This window comes from Mirounga angustirostris, unplaced genomic scaffold (assembly GCF_029215605.1).
Source record: "Mirounga angustirostris isolate CCGP_5_RB_7025 unplaced genomic scaffold, mMirAng1.0.hap1 SCAF_13, whole genome shotgun sequence".
Taxonomy (NCBI): domain Eukaryota; kingdom Metazoa; phylum Chordata; class Mammalia; order Carnivora; family Phocidae; genus Mirounga; species Mirounga angustirostris.
Genome location: NW_026991721.1, coordinates 5,641,468 through 5,663,385, shown reverse-complemented (window position 1 = coordinate 5,663,385; position 21,918 = coordinate 5,641,468). Strand labels below are relative to the sequence as shown.

Below are 21,918 nucleotides of genomic sequence, written 5' to 3'. Positions count from 1 at the left end.
CCCATTCCACACACAGCTCGAGGAAATGTACTTAGAGCAGTCTTGGCTATCCGCCCCCCACCCCTTCTCTGGCCTGCTCGCAAATCAGGATAAGGAGCTACAGGACAGCGGCAATGAGGGGGTGCTGGGATGACCTCAGTTACACCTTCTGGCATACTACTTAAAACAACAACAACAACAAAAAGCATCCCCCTCCCTCCAGGATCACCAAGGAGAAGGCAAAGGGGGAGGGCAGGGCGGCCACCTTCCATGGCAGTCTTAGTTCCAGTAACTAAGGAAAACTCTGAGGATTCAGCAGGGACTTAGGGATGAAGCGCCAGACAAGCCTTAACAAATTAGATAACATGGTAAAAGGCAGCCCTTCTTGGCAACTAATTTTCCCTTAATACTGATGGATTTGGGCGAAGACATACAAGAAAAGAGGGTACTCTTAAAAAAGCAGGGGGAAGGTCAGAATCTTGGATTCTGCTAATCAGCCTTCTCTGGGCCCCAATTTCTCAGCTCCGTAAGATAGCTGGTTTGGAGCCTTCACCCAACTCTCCCACCTCTCCGCACAGGGATGCAAGTAAGAGCAATAACATTCAACTCTATCAACCAAGAATAGGAAAATGAGAGCAAGCAGGGAGAATAGGGCAGTAGAACCTTTGTGGAGGGCAGAGTCCATCAAAAATCCATACCCATCTGCCTTTACTCCACCTGCTTTTCATTTGATGAGAATTTTTTTTTTTTTAAGTAGGCTCCACGCCCAATGTGGGGCTTGAATTCACAACCCTGAGATCAAGAGTCACATGCTCTACCAACTGGGCCAGCCAGGTGCCCCACTCCACCTACTTTTCAAAGCAAACGCAATCCTAGATTGGAAAATGGCCACTGCTGGTCCAAGACCTAGGACTAGAGAGGACTGTGGGAACATCTCAGAAAGCAGAACAACTCCTGGGTCATGACGGGTCACCTGAGAAAAATCCCTACACAATGGGTGGAAGCCAAAGAAAAATCCCAACACAAAGAAATCTCCACTCTGAGCACAGAACATGAGCTCTGGGGAAGGCTGTCCCTGAGCCACAAAGCCCCCAGGGCACCTGTCTATAAAATGAGGATAGCCAAGTGGCCTGCCTCTGGATGTGGGGAACAGCAACATTATCAGTGTCTGAAATACAGGGAGACGCTAGACAGACAGCGAGGATCGTGCCGGGCAGGACGTTTGTGTTGGACTAGCAGAGGGAGATAGGACTGGGTCATTAGGTGGGTTGCAGCCCAGACGGCCTTGGCCATTAGGCTGAGGAGATGCACCCAGATCGGTGCACTGGGGGAAACCTGTGTGAGAAGCAGAGGGTTATATGGGACAGTGCTGTCTGAGCACTATGTGGGCAAAGAAGGTCCAACTTCACCCCTTTACCCCCTTATCACTGGGACTCCCAAAGGTTGGGTGTCATTGTCTGGAAACACAGATCAAGGGTCTTTACAGCCAGCAGACAGAGCCACCTCCCATGTCCAGCTTCACACTTCCTCAAGTCCCCCACTGCCCAGCTGCCTGTTCTACCCATTGACTCAAGGGGTCTTCCCAGAGGCTGCCCAGCCCTAAACATGCTTCTTGTGGTCCTGAGAAGCCCCGCCACCCTCCCCTTGACCAGCTTCCCAAGCCACACCCTTCCAGAAGTCAGGCCTCCTGCCGAGGTTGCCGGCTACTTACTGGGGCCAGCAGAGAGCCAGATGTCACTTTCCTGTGTAAACCAAGGGAGATCAAGAACAGACAAGGACTGCTTATACTTTCTAAAGCTCAGAGCTTGACCTTTCTTATTTATTGAACTTGATGATGGACATGCCAGGACTGCTTACACCTACACCTGCTCCTGAAGACCGATGCGCATCCCACCAACCTGGAATCAGGCACGGACTTACCCTCAGTGTTCTGTCAGCTCTCAGAAGGCAGCTGCTATCTAAAGTAAGAGAAAAAAGAAGTGTTATCCTCATTTCTCCAGGCATTCCCCAGAGAACCTAGGAGTGGCAAGAACATAGATTTAGAACCCAGAGAACTGTTCCTTTGCTTCCATCTTAGGGACTTGGGACGGCGGCGGGGGTGGGGGGAGCTGAGAGTACCCTGGCTCTTGTCCAACTGTCTGGGCCCCACCCCTTGCTGCTCAGCCACCCATTCCCATAACCATTCAAAGCCTGTTTCCTCATCTGTGAAATGGGAATAACAACAGCATCCAGCTCGGAGAGTTCCCAGTGAGGTAACATACACAAAGCACTGGCACCAAGCCTGGTACAAAGGACACTCTCAGACATTAGCCAACGTGTTCAGTCAGAAGCATGAAAGTAAAACCCTTTTCTGGCACCCACTACACAAGAACAAGTTCTGGAAACTTTTATTGTTTTATCTGAAGTGTTTTCTCTTCCTGCCCACCTCCATTCAGCCCCAGGCCCACTTTCTCCGCAGAGCTGTCTCTAATCCTTCAGGAGGTAGCTCCCCTTTGGATTCTCTGAGCCTGGTTCCTATTTCATGAAGTAACTTGACACTAATTAAGAACTGTCTTACGTGACCTGAGAGCTGGTATGTTTCCTATTTCCCTATTTCCTCAGATCTTTTCCTTTTTTTAATTTAAAAATTTTATTTATTTATTTGACAGAGAGAGACACAGCAAGAGAGGGGACACCAAGCAGAGGGAGTGGGAGAGGAAGAAGCAGGCTTCCCGCCGAGCAGGGAGCCCGATGTGGGACTCGATCCCAGGACTCTGGGATCATGACCTAAGCTGAAGGCAGACACCTAACAACTGAGCCACCCAGGCAGCCCCCTCAGATCTTTTCCTGCAGAGATAACACACACAGGAGAGCACACCTCTTGTTTAGGCCCATGGAAGCCCATCATTTTTTGGAGTTTTACAGACCACTTGGGTTTTTTTGTTTTTAAAGATTTTATTTATTTGAGAGAGAGCGAGCACGAGCCCAGGGAGGAGCAGCAGACTTCCCACTGAGCGTGGAGCCTGACAGGGGGCCAATCCCAGGACCCCGAGATCATGACTGGAGCTGAAGTCAGACGGCTGAGCCACCCAGACGCTCCTTGACCACTTGTTTTTGAAAGGTCACACCTGTCAGTAAAGAGCAAAATGGAGACACAGGCCAGCAAGCCATCAAATGGACTGAATCCATGTTGTAAGATCAGTTGCCTTGATAGATTACGTAAAGGCTAGAAATGAATGTTTGGGGCATTCAATTCAATAAAATATTTATCGAGCACATACCTTGCATGAGGCAGCCACGCCGGGAGGCACAGGCTCTGTTCCCAAAAAGCCCAAGAGCAAGTTGTTGAGGGCTACTAACAGGGAATGAAAATGGGGTAATACATGAGAGGGAGCCAAGCAGGGACTACGAGCCTGGCAGCCTGGGACATACGTTAAATGAGGGCCTAGGAGTACCTTTGTTGTAGGATTGTTGTCATGACCAAGTGAGGTAATATGTGTGGTGGGATTAGCAAGGCCCCCTGCCACCTTACAGTTACAGTAAGAGTGCAATAAAAGTTGACTTTTATTGTTAATAACAATAAATCATTAGTTACCATTATTATTAATAGAGAGAGCCCACATCCAACTGAACAGACTTGGCAAGACTTAATAATGCAGGAAAGCTTGAGTCTTGAAGAATAATTTCACTTTGATAGGACAAGGTAAGAGGAAAAGTCCTGCAGAAAACAAGGTCACCAAGGAACAAGACGGGGCGAGGGGGGCGGGGCGGGGCAGGACACTAAAAAGCAAGTCTGGGATGATGGCAAGCCATCTCAGACATGGGCTAAGGCAGAAGAGGGTACCTGTGGTGTCAAATGGAAGAAAAAGCCCAATAGATGGCCTCACATCTTTTCACTCAGTAGGTAAGAGGAAATGGATCTTCTTTCCATCATTTCCCACTGTCCACTATGGTGCCCTACTCCTTTGGCAGTTCGACAACGTGTCCACAACTGAGACTAGAAGCAGCTAGGACAGAGACCAAGGGATGGTCAGTCAGGCCCAGGTGAGGTTTCAGACTGAGCAGGCAAAATGGCCCACTTCTGCAAAGGAGGTCTCTAGTGAGAAACTAGCCCCCAAAAAGGCATACTCTCTGGATATGAGGAGTCGGGGCCCATTCAGAAGAGGGTCAGTTGTTGCTGGGAGGTAGTCAACGAGAAGGCCCACCTCACTCCTCAAGGAAAATGTCTACTCAAGTGAGGCGTCCAGCTCATGCAGAAGAGTGCTAGTGACAGATCTGCATGGTTTGGGGCCTATCCAGGCCTTCCTCCCAGATTCACTGCCCTATGACAGTCACCCACGCAGCTCCCAAACAGGACTCCTTTCCTGGTTCCCCAATTTCTGCCCTTCCTTCCTCACTGGTTTCCAATTTGAGCCATTTCCAGTAATTCACCTGAAACATCTGCCAACAGCACTGACAGGTCACAGGGCAGAGGGACACAGAGAACTGTAACTTGGAATGACCTGCGTCTGAGGTCTACCCTGCCATGGTCCCAGGGCCTCTGTGAGCAATGTTGGGAGGACTGGCACCTGGTACAGTACCTGGGTTACTGGGTGCCGGAAGTGAAACAAGGAGAAAGCAAAGAGCAGGGCAAAAAAAGGGCAGGTGGCCTGTATTGGTACATGAAAGGCAGCAGGAGTCCAACTGGCTACAGCCACCAGGGCGAACCTCCCTGAAAGATGATCTTGGAAGTGAGAACTGGCACAGAGAAGGTCCATCAGGCTGGAGCAGGCTTTGGGAGAGAGAACAGGAAAGAAGGCACAGAGAGGACTTTGGGACAAATTGTGGGAACTGGCTGGCAACCGAATTCAATTCAACAAACAGATATTGAGCAACTATTGTGAACAAAGCCTCTTCCAGCAGGGCAGGGCAGCCACTAAGAAACAGGATGTTTGCTCACAAGCTGCTCACTAGAACACAGACACAACCTGTAGCTCAGGCCTGCTTCTGGGTCCCTGGGGCCCAACCAAGCCCCATGGCACCTGCGGAACCCAATCCCACTTCTGACTTTTGTGCACCTTAGCACGGGCCCTCACCTTTGTTACATCTCCTGCAGAGGCCTCTTCAAAGTGCCCGACCAAACTTCTACTCAACTGGGAAGTGCTACTTGCCCCACCTCCTCCTCCCACCTTCCTCAGCCTTTCGCTTGCAGGTTTTAGTTGCTGAAAACTCACCTCTCCTCCATTAATAAAACCTGGACTGCTCAAATCCAATCACTGCTTCTTCACTGAAGGCTTTAATGGAATTGAAGGAGACTCACCACTCACCTCTTCCAAAAATCCTGCCCCAGTCTCGCCCACTGCTCCTTTCCCTGGCCTTAGTGTGTGGTCTGCCTGATTTGTGGGCCTTTACCGAACTTCCCAGAGGCCTCCTAGAGGCCATACCTCACCCATACTGGGCTCTCCACAAACATCTGTGGCACGCTGACTCGCTGGTTAGGTTCCTTCTTTTTCTCTCCCCAGTCTGCCAGCAGTCCTAGGGCAAGGATTAACCTCACGTCCCAAGTCTTCTCTCAATGCCCAGTCTAAGGCTCCCAACACGGTAGGTGTGCGAAAGAATGCGATGGAGAGTTCCAGAGTTAGGATGAGGACCGGGCAAACAGAAAAGCTGTCGCTGAGAGTAACTGCAAACGCCGAGCACATCCACCCCCACCAGAAGTGTCTGCATCACAGGCAGGGCAAGGGTGGCACGGGCAACCAGGACTGCTGGCAGCAGACAAGGCACAGCCTTCTTGGTAAAGACACTGGAGGCGCTAACTGAGATCTGGCAAACGCCGGCATCACCTGGAGCCTCAGCTTTCTCAGCTGCAGAATGGGGACAATGCGCCCTGGCCTACTCTCTCTCTCACAAAATGAACATTTCGATTTTTAAGTTTCAAAGCTGCCGGGCACCTAGGGATTTGGCCTCACCCCAGCATTTTGTGCGATGAGGAAAGAGCTCGCCAGACGTGAAACAACTCACTCAAAAGTACACAAAACAAGTCCCGCTGGAAAGAACCTGCCGTGGCAGGTCCTCAAAGCCAGGGCTCCCGATTCCGTGCCCGGGAGGGCACTTCCAGAACCGCCCGCTGCTCCTCACCGCCCCCGGCCAGTGCACTTTGTAAATGCTCCAAGCCCGAGAATAACGGGCTGAGTGCAGCCCCACCTGCTCCTCACAAGACACCCTCGGACGAATCACTGCTTCGCCTCTGAAACCAAGTGCAACCGAGAATGCCCGACAGCGTTACTACTACGAGACTCCCTACAACAGGCGGAGGGCAGGCACTTGGAACACGGAAAACCCTCGCCGTGCACGCCGCGGCTTTCTTCAGGGCTGAACAACTTCCAGTACGCTGGGGAAAGCCTGGGCTCGCGGTTCTGACAGACTTGGGCTCGAACCCTCAAGGACCTCGCCCGAGGCATTTGGGGGTTCCGTGCGTCAGTTTCTCCATCTGCAAAATGGGCCGGAGGACAGGAATAAGGCCGCCGGCCGCCGCCACGGACGCGGGGCGGACGAAGCCCGGCGGCGAGGCGGGCCGGGGGCCGGCTGAGGGGGCCGGGAGCACGGTCCCCGGAGCGCGTGCGTGCGCGGGGAGGAGGGCGGGGGCGGGCCCGCGTCGGCCGGCCGTCCCCGCGGGAGGGGGAGGGGAGGGGCGGCGCACGTCGCGTCGCGCACCGCCCGCCGCCGTCTTCTCCAGCCGTCACTCGTGGAGCCCGCACCGCCTTGGCGCGCGCGACCCTTACATAAGCGTCCCCCGCGGCGGCGCTGGCGCACGCCCACCTGCTCCGACCCGCCGCGAGTAGAGGAAGGTGCGTAGCGCCGCCGGCACTCACCTCCTCGCCTCCGCCGCAAGTCGTCGCCACCGTCTCTACCGCCGCTACCTCCACTGACAGGGAACAGCTGCGGTCTCCGCGCAACCGAACTTGCTGCAGTCTTGGCCCCGCCTTGCAGACTTATTATTGGCTCAGGTAGCCCATCCCCTCCTGTTATTGGGCAGTGACTCCCGTCACTCACCGCTCCCCGCTCAGGGCTCCTCCCTACCCCCCGCCTACCCCTCTCGTTTAAGCCTTGGCGCCCCACGTCAGCCCCGCCCCTCGCGTCGCCGGCGGGTCCCTGGATTGGCGAGAAGGCTGGGAGAGCCCGCCCCTGGCGCAACACCGCCTACTCCCTTGTCTTTAGAGCCTCACGTGGGCCGTACCGCCGGGGCCTCCACCCGCAATAGGCGGAAGTAACTGGGCTCCGACGGGCTGTGATTGGCTGTCGGCGGGGGTGGGGACGTGCGATTCATTCACCCGAGTAGCACGTGTCTCCCAAAACCGCAAGCATAACAGATCGCACGGGGACTCAAGAGACCCGGGCTGAACGCAAATGCACGGAGCCGACGGGGAAGAGAGCGAAGGAAAAGCGTTTGCGAAGGGCAGGAGGAAGGAGATGGCGGTTATACCACACGGGTGTGCGTGATTGTGTCCCTTAGCTGTGGGGGTGGTGGTGATGGGCAGGAGTCCGTCTCTGTGTGACCTTGGACAAGCAACCTCATCGCTCTGAGCCTCAGTTTCTTAATCTGCAAATTGAGGCCCCTCGGGACCTAGAAGGTTTAGAAGGCTTGATTAAACAGAAAGCTTCATAAGCTGGGCTCTCTGCCAACCAGGGGATATGGGAGTGACCAAAACCAAGCAAAATCTCTGCTTTACAGTGAGAGAAAAGACAGACAATAAACAAAACATAGGGTACATCAGATGGTAATGAGTGCATGGAGGAAAAATAACCTGCTTCCAGACAGTGAGGAGGATCAAGGACTATGAGAACATCTTGTTAACTAGAAATTGCTTATTGAGGGGCGCCTGGGTGATTCAGTCGTTAAGCGTGTGCCTTTGGCTCAGGTCATGATCCCAGAGTCCTGGGATTGAAACCCCGCATCCAGCTCACTGCTCCGCAGGAAGGCAGGTTCTCCCTCTCCCACTACCCCCCTGCTTGTGTTCCCTCTCTCGCTGTGTCTCTCTGTCAAATATATAAAATCTTAAAAAAAAAAAAAAGAAAGAAAGAAAGAAAGAAAGAAATTGCTTATTGTGCATGGAGAGATATTACAACTCCATTCTCTGTTGTGTCTGTTACATTCTCTGTCTCTTGTTTTCTCTCCAACTTTTTGTCCTTCCTTCCACCTATCTGGCTGAACTTCACCGTGATAGGTCAGTTATTTTAGTAGCAGAACAAGGATTAAAATCCCAATTCTGCAGACCCACATAGTCATTCGATTAACAATTCATTTGATTGTGCCCTACTATGAGCCTAGTGCTATGCCAGGACATAGTGGTGAAAAGACATACCTTGTGGCATCACATCATAGAGCTCACATTCTTTTTTTTTTTAAGATATTATTTATTTGACAGAAAGAGAGATAGCGAGAGCAGGAAAACAAGCAGGGGGAGTGGGAGAAGGAGAAGCAGGCCTCCCACGGAGCAGGGAGCCCGATGCTGGGCTCCATCCCAGGACCCTGGGATCATGACCTGAGCCGAAGGCAGATGCTTAACGGCTGAGCCACCCAGGTGCCCCTAGAGCTCACATTCTATTAGATGTCTAGGTTCTAGGACTCTTTCTACGTCAGAACTTTATTTATGCCAGAAAGAAATAAAGCTGTGTGACCTTGGCCAGGGCCCTTCCCTCTCTGGATTGAATTTCCTCTTAAAAGCAGTTGGACTTGGGGCTCCTGGGTGGCTCAGTCGGTTAAGTGTCTGCCTTTGGCTCAGGTCAGGATCCTACAGTCCTGGGATCGAGCCCCGCATCGGGCTCCCTGCTCAGTGGGGAGCCTGCTTCTCCCTCTCCCTTTGCCTGCAGCTTCCCCTGCTTGTGCTCTCTCTCTCTCTCTGTCAAACAAACAAATAAATAAATAAATAAGCGGTTGGACTTGATGGACACAGAGTCCCTATTACACTGTTGTCCCTATTACTTCTCTAGCATGCCTACCTTGTGATTTCAACATTTCCTGCCTGTATCTTATATCCCTTGCTGTGTATGTGTAAAATGTGGGCCCCAGTGTCCCTCAGGAAAGGCAAGGCCCTGCTCTAGGTCTGGCCATGCTGTAGGCACTGTGACAGGTCAGCAGTCCTGGCTGGTTGCCTGTGAACCTGTGGGTCTGGAGCAAAGAGTGGGTGGCTCCAGCCAGGTTCAGGTGATTCCCGTGTCAACACCACCATGTAGAGGTCTGAACAAAGAAACTATTGAGAACTAGAAACTGTGAACAAAAAAAAGTATGGATTTTGAACAGTTAGCTCAGGTACATAAATTATCTAGTTCAAGTTAGATTAGGAAACAAGACACCTCTCCATCGGGGCTCTGTCCTACCCCTAGGCTGAATTCCCCATGAGGACAAAGTTAAAAGTGGTATTCCATCCCAGATAGAGAAAACCGCCCAGACAAAACCTGGGTGGAGAGCCTAATGTGACTTAGAGAAAGTATATCTCTGTGTGGGCTTCCGTACCACTCTGATGGAATCTCCTTGGGACAGGGTGTTTGCTAGATTCCTGAGCGCTACTCCATGGGTCTCACGCATATTGAGCACCAACTCAGAGGTCTTAGAATGACCAGCAGAATACTACTTGGGTCCGTATCTGGGCAATGAGATCTCTGCATTGTATTGCTAGTTTAAGAAGCTCTCCAAATGGTTTTATTGTGTGTCAGTGTTGAGACCCACTAAGAGACCAAGAGAAGTTACTCTCTTGGCTTCCTGATAATAAGAGCCCCCCCCCTCCTGGGCTCTTTAAAAACAAAACAGATGGGGCACCTGGGCAGCTCAGTTGGTTAAGCATCCAATTCTTGATTTTGGTTCAGGTCACCCTCTCAGGGTGGTGATTGTCCCTCTCCTTCTGCACCCCCCCCCAGGCACATGCGCTCTCTCTCATCAATCGATCAACCAATAAAATCTTTAGAAAAACAAATAAAAACAAATTGCTTCTTAGTGTCAATCACTTTCTGGAAAGTTCTTGGTTTGTGTTTGTCTTCTGTACTCCCATCCCTTTTCTCACATTTGAATGTTACCACTACAAGAGTTGAGTCTGCACACAGTAGATGCTTAATAAATAGTCAGCAAATGAAGGAATGGGAGTCATCAGCCCACACTTAATGGCTAAAATCCTGGGAGGGAATAGGACTGCCCCTGAGGCCGAGTGGAGTCCACCAATAGAGAGGGGAGTTCAGAGGGCACCACATTTAAGGGGAAGGGGAGAATTAAAGAGGGGGAGGGCACGGCCTGGTGGGAGGAGCAGATTCTGAGGAGGGAGGCATCTACAATGCCCCAGACCAGGAAGGAGGGAGGGGTGGCATGAGAGACAATGAGGTACGGTCACTCTGCGGCCGTTTAGAAAAAGGAGCTACTTGCCCCACACCCAAGCTGCTCCTAGACCAGAGGGGGAGATATACCTCAAAGCGTATGATTTCAAAACAGTGTGGTGCTGGGCTAGAGATAATGGCCAGAGTGCTATGGGAGTCCAAAGAGGGGGTCCCTTACCCCATGAGAGGGGTGTTGAGGGCTTCCTGGAGGGGGCAATGCCTATGTTAAGTTGATAGATAGATAGATAGATAGATAGATGATAGATAGATAGATAGATAGATAGATAGATAGATAGATAGATAGATAGGCAGGCAGAGATAAGTTGAGAGCTTATCAGGTAAATTTATTGGTAAAAGGAATCCCATACAAGGCCTAAACAAAGGCAGGGAGGCATGATAGGTTGGAGGCATAGAGGGGATCAGCGGGGACAGCCCCCCAGCAAGTTCAGGAAGCACTGCCTGAGAGGGAGCTGTGGGGAGGCCCGAGAGCAGTTAGGACTGAGGAGGATAAGCAGAAGTACCCAGGTGGATCCCTTAAACTATAACAGCCACCATGAACCCACCTCTCTCTGTTGACAGCTCAGAAGCCTCGCTTTGCCCTGAGGACCTCACAAGGACAATCTAGATGCCCCAGATCCCCTGTCTCCCCTTGGGAGACAAAAGAAAGTCACTTTTTAAAAACAATTAACCAAATTCTGGCAGCTGGAACCTCAGATAGTTTGGCTGCTGGTGAGACCTCAGGGTTAAATCCTTCATGATGGAAAGAGGAGGCAAGAAGAATGGACAAAACCTGTCCTTTTTACGGGCTGGAGTTGTGTCTTCTATTCTTCGAAGCAGCCCAGAACCCTTGGGGTGTGTGATGGGGGTGGAGGTGGTTCAAGATCTGTTCTCCTCTCAGCAGGTCCTCAAGGGTCCAGGCTGCCCCACCTATATATAAACTCCGTTAACCCATGCTGTACCGTGTGACAATGAGGAAAAGATGCTCCTCTGGCAGCATCCTGGTGCTGAGGCCCTTCTTAGGCAGTAGAGTCATGCCGGCATGTGACTGAGCTGGCAAAGCATGGGCTGGATTGCAGTCCCAGCTCGCCTAGAGTGTTTGTGCAGTGTGGAAACTGAACAGCTGTATGAAGCTGTCCTGTACCCTTGCCAGGGCCACCCAAATACTGTTTTGGGGTTGGGGGGAACCTAAATCCCAATGCCTCCCCTACTACGGTCTCCAGGATTATTAGTTAATGTCATAAACCTCCTACCCCCAGGGACCCACCCTATTTTTTTGGCCTCCTCCCACTCTGGTTGTTCAGTCTGCAGGTCCTATGGAGCCCATGACATCATGGGATCTCTCCAAAATGGTCAGACTTTCCACTTGCAAAGGTGGGCCTTGGTCTAGCAAATCCCAGCCCCCCAGCACTTCAGGCCCATACCAAGGCTGCTCACAGGTTGCTCAAAGGCTGAGGCAGATGAGGGTAAAATCCTCCCCCTCCCCACCCTGAGCCACAGCTCCTTGGGTTCTCACACTGAGGCTCAGAGAAAGGAAATGACTTCCCTCTGGATCACACAGCTAGTCAGAGACAGAGCCAGGACTGGACCTCCAGTCCCCTGATCCCCAGGCTGTGGTCTTTTTGCTCCAACGGTTGCCTTGGGGGAAAAGAGAAGGCAAGAATGTGCAGAATTCAGATTTCAAAGGCAGGGCTTTGATTTGAAATCTGAGTCCTAAAATCACAGTCCTCAGAGGCAGAAGGGCCTTGAGCAATTATGTTTCCAAGATTTCCCACAAGATATAGATTACCTGGGACATGATTGTATAGACAGCTTCTCAGGCCCCTATCGGGACCTGTCCATGCAGGGGGCTTGTGACCGGGACCAGCAACTGGTGTTTTTTAACAAGGAAAGTTTGGGACACTCCAGCTAGACCCACTCATTTTTTTTTTAAGATTTTATTTATTTATTTATTTATTTATTTGCCAGACACAGAGAGAGAGAGTGCACAGCAGGGGAGGCAGCAGGAAGAGAAGCAGGCTCTTTGCCCAGCAAGGAGCCCGATGTGGAACTCAATCCCAGAACTTTGGGATCATGAGCTGAGCTGAAGGCAGACGCTTAACTGACTGAGCCACCCAGGCATCCCTAGACCCACTCATTTTACAGATGAGGAAATAGGCTCACACAGGAGAAGGGACAGGCTCACCATCAATAGTCATCAGGTCCTGCATATTAGAAAAACTGCAAGAGCACCTATATTATGAGCTCCAGGACCCTACACGAATTGATCCCAATTGCTTGTATGTAACGTAGAAATAATCCTCCCCTGCTTCCTTGGGACTACATATAGGAAGCCCTAAGCACAACACCTGGCAGAGAATGGGTGCTCAGAACATGGGAGTTTTCATAATCAATAGCATTATTATAATTTATCATTCCCTTTGTTTGATTTCTCCAAGTGATAATGTGGCCAAAGTCTGGCATTGAACCTGATAGCCTGGCATTCTAGTCTCCTGTGGAGAAATGACAACCACAACCATGAACACATCTGGTACCATTATTCCGAAGTAGAACTAGTTCCCCCCAAATGTACTGTATTATAAGAGTTGCTCAGGCAAAGAGATGAATTATCAGTTGAAACATACACAGACAATTTTAAATTAAATATGTATGTCTGCACAGCCCCTCGCCATACTTCTGGCGGGCAACATATTTTTAAGGAAAATTCTAGGGGCATTAACCATTTGGTTCATAGTTCTGTCTGATCATCCTGTAGGATGTGTGAAGACCCAGGCCCGACCCACAAAGGGTGGTCACACATTTGCTAAAGCCTCTGTTTGTTGGCCTGATGCTGCAGTCATGAATTTAAGACCCACTACTCACTGTGTGTCCTTGGCAAGTTGCTTCACCTCTCTGGGCTTCTGTTATTTCATCTGAAAAATGGGGCTAATTTTCAGAGTAGTGTGAGGATGAAATGCAAGCACAGAGGTAAGGCTCCTGGAACAGAGGCCACACTCCATCTCCATCTCCAGGCCTCCCTAGAAATTGGGCTCCATCTGCCTTTCCAGATTCTTCTCCCACCCAGGGGTAACCCTGTGTGTTCCCAGGCTCTGGTCACCTGTAGGATCTCACCCCCATCTCGACTGCACCAATCCTTCCTTCTCTAGAGGCTGAGCTCCAACACCACCTCCTCCTGGCAGCCTGCCCAGATTCTCCCTACCCCCAAACCAAATGAGGTATCCCATTCTCTTTCCTCCACTCTCAGCACTTGGTGTCTGTTTTAAGGTGCCTTCCTTTATGTATATGAGAATCCCTCCTTTTCTGGGGGCAGAGATCCTACCCTGTTCCCCTTGGCCTTACTCCTAGGTATCATCAAAAAAAAAAAAAGTCTTGCCCGAAGTGTGTAGATGTAGATTAATTTCATTGGCTCGCTAATAAGAATATCTGGGTGACCTGCCCCCATTTGCAGCCTTTCTGTATATCTAAGTCGCAGAAACCACTTTAGGAAAGAGATACCATGTGTTTCATTAATTTCACGGCACACCATTTCCTCCCCATTTTAACCTCTCTGAAATGGACTGTATCTTCCAATGAATGGGCAATGAATACTTTTTTAAAAAATCTTTTATTTATTTATTTGAGAGAGAGAGAGCACAAGTTGGTGGGGGGGGGGAGTGACCTGAGCCTAAGGCAGACACTTAACTGACTGAGCCACCCAGGCACCCCGAATATTCTTTTTTTTTTTTTTAAGATTTTTATTTATTTTATTTGACAGGGAGAAGCAGCAGAGGGAGAGGGAGAAGCAGGCTCCCCCCTGAGCAGGGAGCCCGATGCGGGACTCGATCCCAGGACCCTGGGACCATGACCTGGGCCGAAGGCAGACACTTAACCAACTGAGCCACCCAGGCGCCCCTCAAGTATTCTTTGTTAATGATGTGTGAATTAATGCTACCTTTCCATCAACACCACCTTAGGTTTGATGAAATAAGGTATTTTCCCCACGTTGTAGCTGAGAAATTATAGGCACACGAGGGTAAGCCACTCATTCAAAGCACAGAGCTCTCACATAGAAGCGCCAGGCTCTAAACTCGGGCAGCATGATGGTTTAAATACAAATCTGGGGCACCTGGGTGGCTCAGTTGTTTAAGCGTCCAACTCTTGATTTTGGCTTGGATTGTGATCTCAGGGTCTTGGGACGGAGTCCTCCGTGCTCAATGGGGAGTCTGCTTGGGGATTTCTCTCCCTCTGCCCCTCCCCCTGCTCATGCTTGCTTGGGCATGTGCATGCAAACACACACACACACACTCTCTCTCTCAAGTAAATAAATAAATATTTTTAAAATAATAAATAAATTTTAAAAAATAACAAGGGGGGGCGCCTGGGTGGCTCAGATGGTTAAGCGTCTGCCTTCGGCTCAGGTCATGATCCCAGGGTCCTGGGATCAAGTCCTGCATCGGGCTCCCTGCTCCTTGGGAGCCTGCTTCTCCCTCTGCCTCTCTCTCTCTCTCTCTGTCTCTCATGAATAAATAAATAAAATCTTTAGAAAAAAAAAATAACAAGGGGTGCCTGGGTGACTCAGTCAGTTAAGCGTCTGCCTTCAGCTCAGGTCATGATCCCAGGGTCCTGGGATGGAGCCCCACATCGGACCCCCTGCTTAGTGGGGAGTCTGCTTCACCCTCTCCCTCTGCACCGCCTCCTGCTTGTTCTCTCTCTCAAATAAATAAATAAAATCTTAAATAATAATAATAATAATAAAATCCTGGTCTGTGGGTAAGCACCTCCATGATGACCCCCAATGATCCCACCTCCTGGTGTTCAAGCCCTGTGGGGATCTCTCCCTGGAGTGGGGACTAGACCTGGTGACTCCCCTAGAAGGAACAGAAAACGGCAAAAGCAGTGGGAGGTCACTTCTGAGACTGAGTTCCCTGAAGACTCTGGCTTCTGCCTGCCCACCATCTCTTGCCCTCTCACTTGCTAGCTCCAACTGAAGCCAGCCGCCATGGTGGGAGCTGCCCTTGGGAGAGGCCCATGTGGCAACAGCCAACAACCAACGAGAAACTGAGGCTCTCCACCTGCAAGGAACTGAGTCCTACCAACAGCCATCCGAGTGACCTTAGAAGCAGATTCCCCCCACCTGAAGCTTGCGATGGCTGCAGGCCCCTGACTGGAGCCTGTGAGGGACTTTGAACCAGAGGCCCCGCTCGGCCAGGCCTGGATTCCTGCCCCACGGAAACTGTGAGGTGGTACATGAATGTTTCCTTAAGCCACTAAGTTTTGGGGTAATTTTTTTAGCCAGCAATAGACAATGAATAGTCTCCAATATTTAAGACAGAGTACTTACTACGTTGTGTTCTGGGAACACAGAGATGAAAAGCCTTCAAGAGACACCTAGTGTTGGGGGGCGGAGGGGAGGCATACATGTGTGACTGTGATGAAGGGTAATTGGGAGGCAGGCAGGCAGGGACAAGCCCCCCACCCCCCAACCTCCACCCTAAGAGGAAACCACCCTTAAAAGGATTTTACACTGCCCTGGAAGGAGCCCTCCACCCTTTCCCATATGATAGATAGGTGACAAAAACCTGATTGGATGACAGGCGCAGGGAGGGTTCATCCGATGAAAATAGCCCGCCAACAAGCCCGTAAAAACTCCTAGACTTAGAAACTCCGGGGGCAACCCCTTCGGGTCCCTTCCCTCCTTAGGAGCTTTGTACTATCACTTTTGCTATCACTCAATAAACCTTGCTTTGCTGCCCACCACTCTGTCTGGTCTACCTCTTCATTCTTCGAAGTGGCGTGACCAAGAACCGCGGGCACCAACGGAGAAAAAAAACATCCAGCAACAATTGCTGTGTTTAAACTGTGTTTATGGGGGTGGGACTGGAGGGGAGCTGCCTCCCTCACCCGTGCAGAGGGGACTTCAGGGGAGGTTATCACCGAGCACAGCAGCTTCTGGAGAAGGCAAGAGCTTCCCAGCTGACCAAGGCAAGGAGGCCGCAGGGAGGGAAGGAAGAGAACACACATCTCCTTGTCCTCCGTGGATCTGGGAAGTTGTAAGATTACACACTTGGCGGGAGGGAATCGGGCAGCTATATGCTTGACACAAGAGTCAGTGATTCACCCCAGCACGTCCCAGAAGTCTGAGTCAGCAAACTCTTCCCGGACCAGCTTTCAGTGAGAGTGTGGGTTTGAGCCCGCTGTGCGGGCTGTCTTTCTTTTTTTTCTTTTCTTTTTTTTTTTTTTAAAGATTTTATTTATTTATTTGAGAGAGAGAATGAGATAGAGAGAGAGAGTATGAGAAGGGGGAGGGTCAGAGGGAGAAGCAGACTCCCTGCTGAGCAGGGAGCCTGATGCGGGACTCGATCCCGGGACTCCAGGATCATGACCTGAGCCGAAGGCAGTCGCTCAACCAACTGAGCCACCCAGGCTCCCCCCCTGCTGCCTTTCAACCAGGACCAGGGTTGGCCTGTGGGTTGGACAGTAGAGGTGTGGTCAGGGTTGGAGGGAAGAGGCCTGCCTGCAGGTCACAGTCCAACTTTGGGACAGGCTGGGGCAGAGGATCAGGCCCTTCTTCTCCACGCTCCTCTTCACACCGGCCCTGCCTTAGCTTCTCTGGCTGGGAGATGAGCCTGGAGGATATGACAAGACCCTTCACCCAGGGAAGCCCTAGCAACCCCGAGAGAGAGAGGAAAGAGAGCCAGGCCAGGCCTAGGGAGAGGTCAGGGATGAGCCGAGAGTTGCAGCCCGCATGTCCCTGACCCCAGACAGGGGTCACAGAGGAGGACGCCCGGCTCTGGGTCCTACCTCAGCCACCAGAGCAGGGGAGTACAGTGATCCGCAGCGTGGGTTCTGACCAAGGAGCGAGTCCCAGCTCCGCCACTTCCTGGACATGCCCTCATGCCAAGTGCTTCATCTCTGAGCCTCTGTTTCCCCATCTAGAAAATGGGGATGACAATGCCCACCTCATAGGACTATCATGAGGTTGAAAGAGCTGCTGCTGACCATCTTGCTCTTCCACATTCATGATTTCATTGGATTTTCACAGCGACCCGTTTTGCGGCTGACAAGACTGAGCAAGAAGGGGAAGGGATTCGTCTCAGCTAATGAATAATGTCCAGTTGCAGTAAAATATCCAGAAACGTAAAATTTAGCCATGCAGCCATTTTTATGTGTAATTCAGTAGCATTAACATATATTCACGGTGTTGTTCAACAAATCTCCAGAACGTTGTCATCTTGCAGGACTGAAGTGCTATGGCCGTTCCTCCCCAGCCCCTCAACCACCGCGCTACCTTCTGTCTCTGTGAGTCTGACTATTCTAGGCTGCAGCCGTCCTGTTTCTTTCTTTCTTTTTTAATTTAACAAAGTTTTCTTTTTCAAGATGTACCGTTGGTGGGATCTGTGAGCGCATCCTCACCAGCAGCGGGGGCATCTCCACCCTTGGTGTTACTGGTGTAAATGACTCGAGCTCTGGGCTTCGAAACTAGTTTAATAAGTCCTTTACTGAGGAGATCCTGAAGGGCTGCCCTGGCCAGGGGACCTCAAATCTTCTCTCAGAGACAATAGCTGGGGTTCTACGCTTAGAGAACTTTTTTTTTTTTTTTTTAGATTTCATTTATTTATTTGACAGAGAGAGGGGGAACAAACAGGGGAAGCAGCAGGCAGAGGGAGAGGGAGAAGCAGGCTCCCCACTGAGCAGGGAGCCCGATGTGGGGCTCGATCCCAGGACCCTAGGATCACGACCTGAGCCGAAGGCAGACGCTTAACGACTGAGCCACGCAGGCACCCCTACACTTAGAGAACTTAAAGAGTTTGTCATACGTAGCTTTGTTGCACAAGACCAGGTCATTGAGCGTGCCCCGAACCATGCCTTTGGACCGTTTCTTTTTGGCCTTGCCCCCAGATCTGCTCCCTAGGTCTTTGTCTTTCTTGGCTGACTTTCCTGCATCTTTCTTCTTCTTGTCCTTGAGAGGCATCGTGAAGCTCGGAGATCAGCGGCCACACTTACAGCCTCCCTAAGATGTCGGACAAAAAATGGAGCTGTCCTGTTTCTTAAAGGCCCATCTCTGTTTTGCTGTTGAGCCATCTGTTCTCGGTGTCAACAGAATGAATTTGGATATCCTGGGCTGCAGGAGTTCAGGGGAGCCCAAGTGCTTCAGGGGTAGGGAGATCAGGGAAGGCTGCCTGGAAGAGGAGAAGGAGCAGGAGGAAGAGACCTGTACCCCTTGCCCTAGAAGGTAGAGAGAGGCAGTGGTGACGCTGACTCAAGGATGCTTGTCCCCTGTGGCCTGCCCTTTGGTTTATGATGGCCACCTCAGCAGTACCAACCTTTGCCCCCAAGTAGGTTCCCATCACATGGGTGGAGACTCCAGGCCATCTCAGAAGCCACTGGCTTGCCGAGGACCTGTGGCAGTCCTGTGTTCGCAGCCTCGAGAACCATGGGGACAGGCCCACGCAGCCAGTCCCTGCGAGGACCACGGCCCACCTACGGCAAACTCCAGGAGCCCTGGGGGAAGCCTCCAGAGAGCCGACTGCGCCGGGCGCTGAGCCTCAGACAGGGGCATGAGGAGTCCAGGCCCTCAGTCGGAGGCCCAGAAAGGCTGGACATGCCCGGTCAGGAGTGGCTGCCAGGGGGCCCGGAGGACACAGAGCAACTGATCCAAGCCCAGCAAGGAGACAGCCGGCGGTGGCTGAAGCAGTGTCAACAGGTTTGGCGGAAGGTTGATGGGTGGACGGGGGAGGATGGGCGCTCCACAGAGAGGGACCCATGGCTGCAAAGGTTCAGAGGTAGAAACATATGGGGCCAAGGACCAAGAAGACAGCAGAGCTGTCTGGAGACGGGTCTGGAAAGAGAGGCATCCAGGCACCATATTTGCAAGGGCCCGAAAGGCATTTGGGATTTACCCCACAGGCACTGGGGAGTCACGGAAAGCTTTAGAGCGGGCTGGTGATATGGCCAGAGCTGTTTGAAAATGATTCATCTGGCAATGTGTTGGATGGGCGGATTTCGCTGGAGGCAAGGAGATCAGCCAATAAAACTTCCCCGGCGTTACATCTGGTGTTCCTCTGCCCCAGGAAAGGGGGCATCCTGACCCCCTTGGTGGGAGCTGCTGGCTCCTGGCCAGGCCTCCTTATTTTAGGAGAAAGGGGCTCCTGTCTCTGGGGTCTACCACCACCTCGTGGCTATGGCTGGAACAACACTGAAGCCCACCGCACAGTTGTGAGATCAGGACCCTGATCCCCCCCCTCCCCTGTCTTCCAGCAGGTGAGGAGAAGGTGGAAGAGCTTTGTCTCCAGCTTCCCTGGTGTGACCCTGAGCCGGCCGGCCTCCCCACAGCCCCCTCTGGGCACCACCAGCTAAGGATGTTGGAAGTGGTGTTGGCCCCTGCTACACCCAGATGGACTGGCCATGCCTGCTGACCTACCTCTTCGCGGCCCCCTGGACACCCTGCATGGACTGCTCCTGCATTCCTTACATGGTGCCCCGAGGCCTCTGCCACCAGCTCACCCGAGGGTCCTGTGATTGCCCCTCGGCCCTGGTCCTCCACTCCAAGGCTGGCTTGCCACAAAGACCCCAAAAGGGCTGAGAAGAAGGGGGCTCAGTTCTGTTTCCTGGTGGATTCTGCCCTCTGGGCATGGGGGCACCCCTGGACAGTGACATGTGTGAGGGCCTTAGAAACCTGCCTAGAAGTAAGGGTATTGAGAGCATGGGCCCCACACAAGACCAGTCATGAACTTCCAGGACAGAGCTCAGTGAAGCCAGACCGATGGCTGAGGGGCTCTCGCACATTGCCTGCCCACCACCCCCCTGCCATGCCCCACCTGCCCGCAGCTAGTGGTGGGCAAGGCTTGGGTCTCCCTCCCTGACAGCAAGCCCCCCAGGGGCAAGGACTGAGTCAGGGAGGTCGTCAGTACCAGAGCTCCGTGGCTGAAAGGCCCAGGCCTGTATATGGTCACTTGTATCTTCACAGTGTCGCAGTGAAGGAAGCAGGGGAAGCCTTCCCTCCCTGTGTGACAGAGGTGGAAACTGAGGCCCAGAGCGAGGAAGGAATTACTGTCTTTGGGACCCCTGGCCCCACCCCCACCCAGCTCCCAACCTTCCGAGTGAACACAGGAATAAAGATTGCTGAGCTGAAGTAAACTATTTGCCTAGTGATTAACTTGCCTTGGGGCGGGGGGGTAGGCTTGGCTCAGAATTTGCCAGAATGGTGGAGCAGGAGCACCAGGGGCAGGTCCCCGATGGGTCCCCAGGAGGCTGGGTCTTTCCTGCCACTTCTCTTGACCTCACTCCCCAGAGGAATTGCCACCTCCCCCTGTGCTGACCTCCAGCCAGCTTTGGGGGACTTGCTTTACCTTTGTGCTCACTCTGAGGCCCAGAAAGAGCAAGGGGCTCGTCCAAGTCCACACAGAAGGGAGGGTCTTACCCCAAAGAGCCTGAGCTCTTTAAGAGATGCTGGTACTTCTTGTGGGGTCCCTGAGGCTCTCTTGGCTCAAGCAGACCCAAGGTCAAAGGTGAGGGGGCAGCTGCACGCATCCTAGTGCAAGGTCTGTCCTGGGATGGTGGGGAGACCTGAGGGTCCAACCAGACAGAAAGGGGGGTCCCTGTTTCCACAGAGCCCAGAACTGTGGCAGGGCCACTGAGGAACAAGAGGGCTCCTGGGGAAATCTTGCCCCAGACAAATCACTGGGATCAGAGACTGGGGTGACTGGCTTGGAAGCTGGACTCTGAGAGCTGACCAGAAGCTTCCAGCCCAACTAGTCACAAACTTTAGATGCCCGCTGCTCTCCCACCTTCTGCAGTAGCCCCTGGGGTGCCTCTGGGGAGCCCCAGGACTCCAGGAAGCATAGTTTGAGTCCATAGCTCTGGCAAACCCTCTGGATGTCTAGAGGATGAAACTGAGGCCCAGAATGGGGAGGTGTCCTCATTGCCCTCCAGGTCTCTGCCCTCGAGGCTCAGCCTGGCCTCTGTGTCCCCAGGGACTTTCTAGCCCAACTCCTTGCTGTTCTCCTACTTGTCATGCTCTGTGACCAGTTTGTCCAGTTATGAACTTTTGTCATCCACAAAACAGAAGGTTCCATGGGGACCTGGCCTGCTCACCACTAGGACCCCAGTGCCTGGCTCAGAGCCCAGCCCATACTAGGTACTCAGTACGCTGTTGTTGAATGAATGAGGTACTGGCCCAAGGTCACCCAGTAAGCTGATGGCTGGGTGGGCCTATAGCTCATGGGTTTGGGGGCTCCCACTCAGGCAGAATAGTTCAACCTCAGCCTCATCAGCAACCCCGTCATCAAGGAGCATATATTTGGGCCCCTCGGCTGAGGCCTTCACCAAAACACACACACACACTCTGATAGGTTGTTTCCAAAGATGGCTGCAACCCTCCATCCCATGGTGCATGCATGTCCTCTTGAATTGTGTCTTGGCCACACCTCCCATCCAGAGCGGTATTCTATTTTCCCTCCCCTTGAATCTGGGTGGGTCCTATGACCAGCCTGGACTAACTGAATGCGGTAGAAATAATGATCTGGGACTTCTGAGTTTGGACCTTAAAAGGCCTTGCAGCTTCTGTTTCTGGCCTCTTGGAGGCCAGCTACCATGTGAAGGAGTCCAGGTGACCCTGCCCTGAAAGTGGCCCCTAGATACATC

General features: G+C 52.2%; 2 protein-coding genes across 8 annotated transcripts in view; one reads left to right on the top strand and one right to left on the bottom strand.

Moving 5' to 3' along the window:
• Window positions 1-7,128, bottom strand: part of PC (pyruvate carboxylase) — a 97,217-nt gene extending 90,089 nt beyond the window's left edge. For 2 of the 7 annotated variants that reach the window (XM_045893202.2, XM_045893201.2), the window contains exons 1-2: window positions 6,810-7,128; window positions 1,900-1,937 (exon numbers count right to left, since the gene is read on the bottom strand). The gene's annotated coding sequence lies outside the window, so the exon portion shown is untranslated. Of the gene's footprint in view, window positions 1-1,899; window positions 1,938-6,141; window positions 6,497-6,756 lie in introns of those variants that run through there. The other 5 variants (XM_045893203.3, XM_045893205.3, XM_045893206.2 and 2 more) reach the window with 4 other exon arrangements.
• Window positions 7,129-18,405: 11,277 nt separating this feature from the next.
• Window positions 18,406-20,349, top strand: CUNH11orf86 (chromosome unknown C11orf86 homolog). Its single transcript, XM_045892541.2, has 2 exons — window positions 18,406-18,979; window positions 19,534-20,349. Exons 1-2 carry the CDS (start codon window positions 18,710-18,712, stop codon window positions 19,630-19,632), a joined length of 369 nt encoding a protein of 122 aa, XP_045748497.1. The 5' UTR covers window positions 18,406-18,709; the 3' UTR covers window positions 19,633-20,349.
• The last annotated feature ends 1,569 nt before the right edge of the window (window positions 20,350-21,918 follow it).